Consider the following 7,417-nt stretch of genomic DNA (forward strand, 5'->3'; position numbering starts at 1 on the left):
ATAATTAGGAAATAGATTTAAACTACAATCAGATATTTAAACAATTATTGATGACTGAGAGTAGATTAAAATATTTTCAAAAGAAAAACCTAAAAAGTGAGTATCAGCACCAGGCAATAGTGACACATAATTTTAACCCCAGCACTTGGGAGTCAGAGGCAGGTGAATCTCTGTGAGTTCGAGATCTGCCTGGTCTACAAGAGCTAGTTCCAGGACAGGCTCAAAACTATGGAGAAATCCCATCATAAATAAAAAAAAATAAAGAAAAAAATCAGTATCACAAAGCATGTTCAATTGAGTAGCCTCAACAAAATTTCACACATGCACACAAGCTGGCACAACATTCCACATATAAATTAAAATAAATAAATTTAAAAGAAAATATACAATTTTTTACAAAATCTGGTGGTATTTTGACCGAATGTTTTTCAGTATTTTGATTATTCTGTTATCAGAACTGATTTGTACCAAAGGAGTAACTGTGGGATAAACATTCAACACAAACTTCTGAACACTCTGGATGACTGGGTTGTACATCCATAACAGGACTGCAGTGGATGAGATGATGAAGTCCACCCAGTACATGACCACAAAGAAAGTCACCAGAAGCAAGATGGTCTGGGTGGCCTTTTTCTCAGGGGATGATCTTGGGTGGCTGAGGCTGTGAAGATGCTTGTGCTGCCTCTGATGTCTGAACAAGATAAGCACGATGTATGCACTTGTGACCAGCATAACTCCTACAAGAAATATATCAATGGAGGTTGTCACTGTTAAATTCAATGCCCTGATGATGTAGTTTGTGGGTAAGAGTGAGCAGGATTTAGTGACCTTCATCTGATTGGTCTCACTTACATTGGTTAAACCACCTACATAGAAGATCAGGTAGCTATACAATGACAAATTTAGAGAACAAATATAGAAGAAAGCATAGATTATGTTCTTCTTTAGCTTAAGTTTAAAGTTCGCCAAGAAAGAGGTACTGGGACTGATGGTGACAGCCTGGAACATACTCAGGAGGCAGGTGATGCAGATGGAGAGGCCTCTCATCACCCTGTTTATGTAAAATGATGTCTTACATTTGATGTCATTGTCAACGTGCAGTGACTCAAATATGTCTGTAACCCAAACAACCCCTCCAGTGAGGAGCATTACTGTATGGGAGAAGGTCAGTTGACAAGAGATCAGGTCCATGGGCTTAGGTCTGTGACATAGAATTATAAAAATGTAGAAAAGAAGGAGAAATACATTGGCAAGGACTCCAATTCCATTTTGGAAATAAAAGACATTGTTTAACAAGGACATAATTGGGAAGTGTAATCATCCAAAAAGCATAGATGAAGCATATTTTATATACCTACAAAATAACAGATTATATATCACACTTATGTCTTGTGTCAATATGTCTATATCGTCACTCTCTTTTACCTGCCCATTCTTGATTTATCTGTCACTTAAATTTTGTTGTTCCAGACAGGACATGATGTATATTTCTATCTACCCACGATGTAATTCCTGAATACATAGCATATTGTGCATAGTAAATGCATTGTCACCCATATCGTATACAGAATGCACACTTCATGTTCCTATATTGCATCTGGGCCTCATGTCTTAGAAATCCAAAACTATTCATTTATATTGTTTTATTTTATAATTGAAACCTAAAACAGTCCCTTTTTCATTGTCTCCTACCACCACTGCCATCCTGGCCACGGTTCTATTTTGCTTTCCTGGTATCTGTAGTTACTACAGGCTAGATATTCAAATCTGCGGATGTGGAGCTATGAGCCTCCAAAAGAGAAAACATGCCACAAAAAGAAACAAATATTATTTGCAACACATTGTGACAAATGTGAACTTTCCAAAGATGACCATGTAGTGATCCTGTTTTGGAATTTCTGTTATTAAAGAGATCCTTCCCGTGCAGTGAGAATCAAGGGCCTCAGTGTTACCATACATCATCAACACACAGGCAGTTTCTATAATTTCAATCAACAGTCTTACCTTTGGTGTTTATGATAGTTATTTGGCCCAGTTACCAGTGTCATTATTTTGTCAAATTAATATAATTCAGTACATTAAAAGTGGCTTTGTGATTGAGAAATAAAGAACAATTACCTTGACACAGGGTCTTGTAAGAAAAGGTGTGCCCAAATGTATATTCAAGTTTACTACTATACTCCACATACACAGATTAATGCTTGCATGCATATACAGAAATGTTAGTGTGTGTACTCACTCTAAAACCTCCAAATTGATGCAAAACCATATAGAAACCATATATCATATGCTTTATATTTACATGAATATGTAAAGAGCTAAATCTAGTAATTGAATAATTTCATCCTAATTGTAAGAGCCGAAAATCTGTTTCTCCATCTAATATATATCTATGGTAGCTGCACCATGTTATTATCTGTTTTAGAATCTCCAGAACAAGGACAGGAGAGATGGCTCAGTGTTAAGAGCTCAGTTGTTCTTGTGGAAAACCTGGTTTGATTCTCCAGTAGCTACATGTAGGCTCATGATCATCTGTAACTAGTTCCAGGTTCCCCCTTGCCTTCTTCTGAATCAGGCATGTAAGTGGTGCACAACAAGCATGCAGGCAAAACACATATGTATATAAAATGAAATAAATAAATCTTAATAAATAAAAGTTCCAGAATAAAATCTTATTCAAGTGTTGATCTCTAAACTGTTAGAACTGTAGCCCAATTCCAACTTTAAAATTGCAAATGGTCAAATACTATACTATAACTATTCATTATTAACTCTAGATCTACATCTTATTGATACAGCACATGTATTATAAGACACATGAAAGAAGATAATATAATAAAAGTAAAGAAAATAATCTAAAAATGTTTTCTTATCCCAAACCTATGCACTTCAAAGACTCTACTTCAGATCCATTGCTTTGTAAATGCTTATAACATACAAAAAATGAGATATCTTCGAGTTGATCAAGTGGCATCTTGCACTTAGATTCAATGGAGCTGAAACTGGACCAGAAAAGTCCATAGCTACCATGGCTACAAGCTGAGGTGTTAAAACATATATTCACTGAGATAAGGCATTTGTTTTACAGGAGCTTTTTTTTCAATGCTGAGATCACTGTAAGTATTCTGCACTTTCTAGAAAAGCTCTCTAAAACTAAGACACACATATCCTTGAGCTCTGAGGTTTTATTTATTGATTCTTTCTTTTAAGACAGGACATTAGTCTACAGCTGATGCTGGCCTTGACCTTGCTGTGAACCTGTCGATGTCCTCAATTTTATACTTTTTCTGCTTCTGCCTCCTGAATGCTGGGGTTACTGGTGTGCATACCAATTAAAGATGTTTATTTTATTTTAAATTCCAAGTATTTATTAGTTATTTTTATTTGATGCCTCTGACAGTTCCATAACAGAAGAACAAAAAGAATTACCCTAACCTATTGTTACCAGGAAGTAATTGAATAGAAGAAAACACAAGAGAGAGAGAGTGTACAAAGTACTGGGGTGCCAAAGAGATCTGGACCCCCTAGGACACACTGTATACACACCTCAAAGTCTGCAGGAATGTGAAGACTGGAGCTGCTCAGGCTGATAGGAAAGCACTGGAGCACATTCAGAGCAGACACTGAAGGTGGCTGTTGGTTATTGCTGAATCTGGATCTCACAATAGTTTAAATTGCAATACCTAACCATAATTACTAAAAGCCAAAGAGTGCCTACGAATACTCATAACAGTGGGGAAGCAAACACCATTAAATTGACCCAGACCAAAACACAAGCTGTCCGAACACAGCTGTTAAAAGAAATGCGCAACAAAAGCAAATGTTGCTTCTTGCATAGCTCCATGTTCTTCCAATAAAAAATCACTTTATCTCTTCATTATTACAGTATTTCATTTTAGAACAGTCTTGTGTTATGAATCATTGTGGTCTTTTTATTTTGCTTTCAGGAGATAATAATATAATGAACATATAAAAATATTAGATCACGTTTCACTTTCATTGTGTTTTACCATAATTAGTGAGTAATAAACAAAATCAGTGTGTCTTCTCAGAGAGAACATGGAATGATTGTGTGACTTCAGGTGACAAGATACATGGTGTTGGCTGATGTGCTGTCCACTGTCATCAACATTAATAATTCTTAGAGAATCTCAGAAAGATGCAGACCTTAGTCACCCAAACTAGTTCCATGAGGAGATCTTTATGAAATACATAATGCCAGCAGGAACAAATAGTGACTACTTATTAATAAGGTATTAACTCTTAGCTATTACTGATACTCTTAGATAATTTAAATGTATACGTTATTTTTGGAACTAGAATTTAGCACAGTTAACTGGAAGCACAAAGACATAGATAGTTTATAATGACCTCACACTTACCAGCCAGGTCCCCTGCAGGGAAGCAGCAGCAGCAGTGTCAGTGCAGCCTGTGGGGAAGCAGTCAGACCCAGAGATTGATCACAACTCCCATAATTTACGTCTGGGAAAGATAGGAAAATGTTCACAGAAAATGTGTGTGTAGGTAAGAGAGAGATAGAGAGAGAGAGAGAGAGAGAGAGAGAGAGAGAGAGAGAGAGAGAGAGATATTACTGGACTACTGAGACTAAGAACAGAGCAATAGCGTACTGCCCACAAGAGTACTAACATGAACACCTGTACAGCCTTTGAGTGAAAACCTGTGAGTTATATCAAATATGTTCATGTAATAAATGAACTTTAAAGAAAATGGAGAATGCATTTGTCCTCTGTTTTCTGTTGACTTCATCAGAGATGTGGGCCCTGCCTAGTCTGCCAATGCAGACTTTTAAAGTAAATTGCTCAAAACAAATGAATCTTCCATAATGTTTGCAAATGTAAACCTATATTTCTTTCTTCCTTCCTCTTTCTTTCTTTCTTTCTTTTTTTCTTTCTTTCTTTTCTTTCTTTCTTTTTTTGTTTATTTTTTGCAGGAGGTAAACAAAGATTTACTTGACGGATAAGAAGTTAGCAAAGCAGTCTGCATTTCCAAATTGGGGTAGTGTCTACAAGGAGGGACCCTGTTTCTCCACCACTTCCAGAGATGATTCTTCTGAAAAACGGAAAACTTCTATCCAGCTCCCCCCACCCCTTAGTCCCAATTCACCTCTAAGAGCCCTGTTTGTGTGCAATCAGAGAACAGCTCTAGTTCCATTGGAGGAAAGCCACTGAACAGGATAAATGACCTACAGCGGTTAGAACCCAATGTGAAAGTCAATTAAAAACCTATTTCTCGAAAACACATTGTGCCAAAGGCTTTGTAGAAAAGACAACCAAATGAATGCATTTACCAATGAGGACTCTTAGAGACAGGAGGTTTAGTTAGCCTGGAGTAAGGCACTGTTCTGGAAGGAGAGAAACTAAGACAGAAATTTTTGCTTTTACATTTCCAGACTACCACTCAGGAACATATAGTGAATTGCCTGCTATCTGGAGGGGATGTAGTGAGAATGAACAGCTGAACCCTCTTAGCATCTTGAACTTCCCAACTACCAGAAGGAGTCCAGAGTGATACCTATGGCCCTGACTTTATTCCTGCATGTAGGAGGGTCTTTGTATATTTCAGAGTGAATTTCATTTTTCTTTTCAGTGGTTAGCCTGTGTTACTTGTGAGGATGTTGGTGAGTTGAAGAAGGAAGTCCTGCCACTGGCTCTTCTTTAAGGTTAGTGGTGGACACACATATTTTAATATTATGATTTGTTCTCTCCACTTTCATTTATATACGTGAAGGTTTTTCCATTTCCATTCTCACACCAGAAAAAGGTTTATGGCTTAGGTTTCTTTCTGTGGTTTGCTCACAGTCCATGCCTGGCATCTGTGTCACCTGTGAGCCTTCATCACATCTTTTTTGACATCCCTGCCCTGGAAGCTTCTCATGTGCCACACTCTGTCTCTGATCCTCCACCTCTCTCTCTTTGAAGATGTTGACTTTAAGCAGCATCTATAATGTGTCTGTTTCTTTTTCTTTTTAGTTGATTATATTGGTTAACTTATATTTCTAACAATTCATTTATGTGTTGTTGCTAATCTGTACTCATAAACTTAATGACAGTTATTTGCTTCATTTTGTTCCATTTCATTGATAATTATATCATAATTCTATATTATCCATTTTCTGCTTTAATTTTGTAGAACTTTTTGTTTTTGAAAGATGGGGGGATCTCATTCTGTAGTTCAAACTGAATTCAATCTCACAATGCTACTGCCTTAGCATTCAAAATGCTGCAATCACAGGTGGGTACCTACACACCTGCCTTCACTTCCCTTTAGTCTCCTATATACAATAGTAAGTGACATTCAAGCAAGATAAAATGGACTTCTGATATTCAGCAGCTAAACTTAATTAACTTGGCACTTTCGTGAATGTGTGTTTTATAACTGATAAAGGAGACATTGGCAATTTCTGCTCTAATTAATTTTCTACTATTCAAGAATTGCAAATACTTTTCTCATTGCTAATGAAAATATTATATCAGTGTCACTGCACAAAGTTCAATTTAGAAAACTTGAAATATTATAAATAAATTAATTTAATTAAAACATACAAGACTCTTACTGAAATTTCCTGTTTTACATTTTTGTAAGAATAATCTTACAAAGATGTAATAAATAAGAAAGGTGAGATTTCCAGATACTTTTGAAGTACGTACCAAAGATCTGCTTTATTAGAGATCATTGCAATACAATAAAAAAACTACATTAAAATTTTAGAATTTATTATACAATGCTAAGAACATGTTACGTGTTACTCTAGGCCATGAATTAAAACATTCCAAAACATTCATAAGTTTATGCAAATTTAACAGAATAGAAAATTACTGATAAACACTAAATCAGTGAATATTTCTTCTAATTTCCTGGATTAAGTTTCATATAAATGCATATAGTCAGTAAATCTGAGAAAATTTGTAAACTGAGAAAATACAAAATAAAATTCAAATGTATCAATATTATATATGTACCAAAGCAAACTAATTGATGCATGTTTTCTGTTTTTAGCCTACTAAGTCATTTCAGGTGTTGTCTTACAGATATGGAAAACCTAAAATAGCTGCAATTAGTTAGGTGGAATCATGTTTTAAGAATTATCAGAGTATGCACTCAGGAGAATCTATACTAAGTTATGCTGCTAATAATATTCCATTTAGGGTCAATTTTACCTATTTTTAGTATACATTCATTGTAAAAAGTCATTGGTTTTATGACATTTTCATTCAGTATATACTATACATCAGTCATCTTTCACCCTCTTAGGCTTTCCTGTCTCTATCCACACTTCTGCTTGGCCCTGTGCTCTTCCCAATATTCCCCTTCTATTATCACATACATTATATTCAGAGATCATAGTAAGTGCTCATAATAAATTTTTTATAAATCATTACACTAATATTTTTATGTC

At 35.6% G+C, this 7,417-nt stretch overlaps 1 protein-coding gene across 1 annotated transcript; it reads right to left on the reverse strand.

The window, feature by feature from the left end:
• Positions 1-393: 393 nt before the first annotated feature.
• Positions 394-1,302, reverse strand: LOC121438450 (vomeronasal type-1 receptor 48-like). Its single transcript, XM_041638783.1, has one exon. It carries the CDS (start codon positions 1,300-1,302, stop codon positions 394-396), a length of 909 nt encoding a protein of 302 aa, XP_041494717.1.
• Between the last annotated feature and the right edge of the window lie 6,115 nt (positions 1,303-7,417).

This window comes from Microtus oregoni, unplaced genomic scaffold (genome assembly GCF_018167655.1).
Source record: "Microtus oregoni isolate MIOR12 unplaced genomic scaffold, Mior012 000002F_ref0000024, whole genome shotgun sequence".
NCBI classification, from domain to species: domain Eukaryota; kingdom Metazoa; phylum Chordata; class Mammalia; order Rodentia; family Cricetidae; genus Microtus; species Microtus oregoni.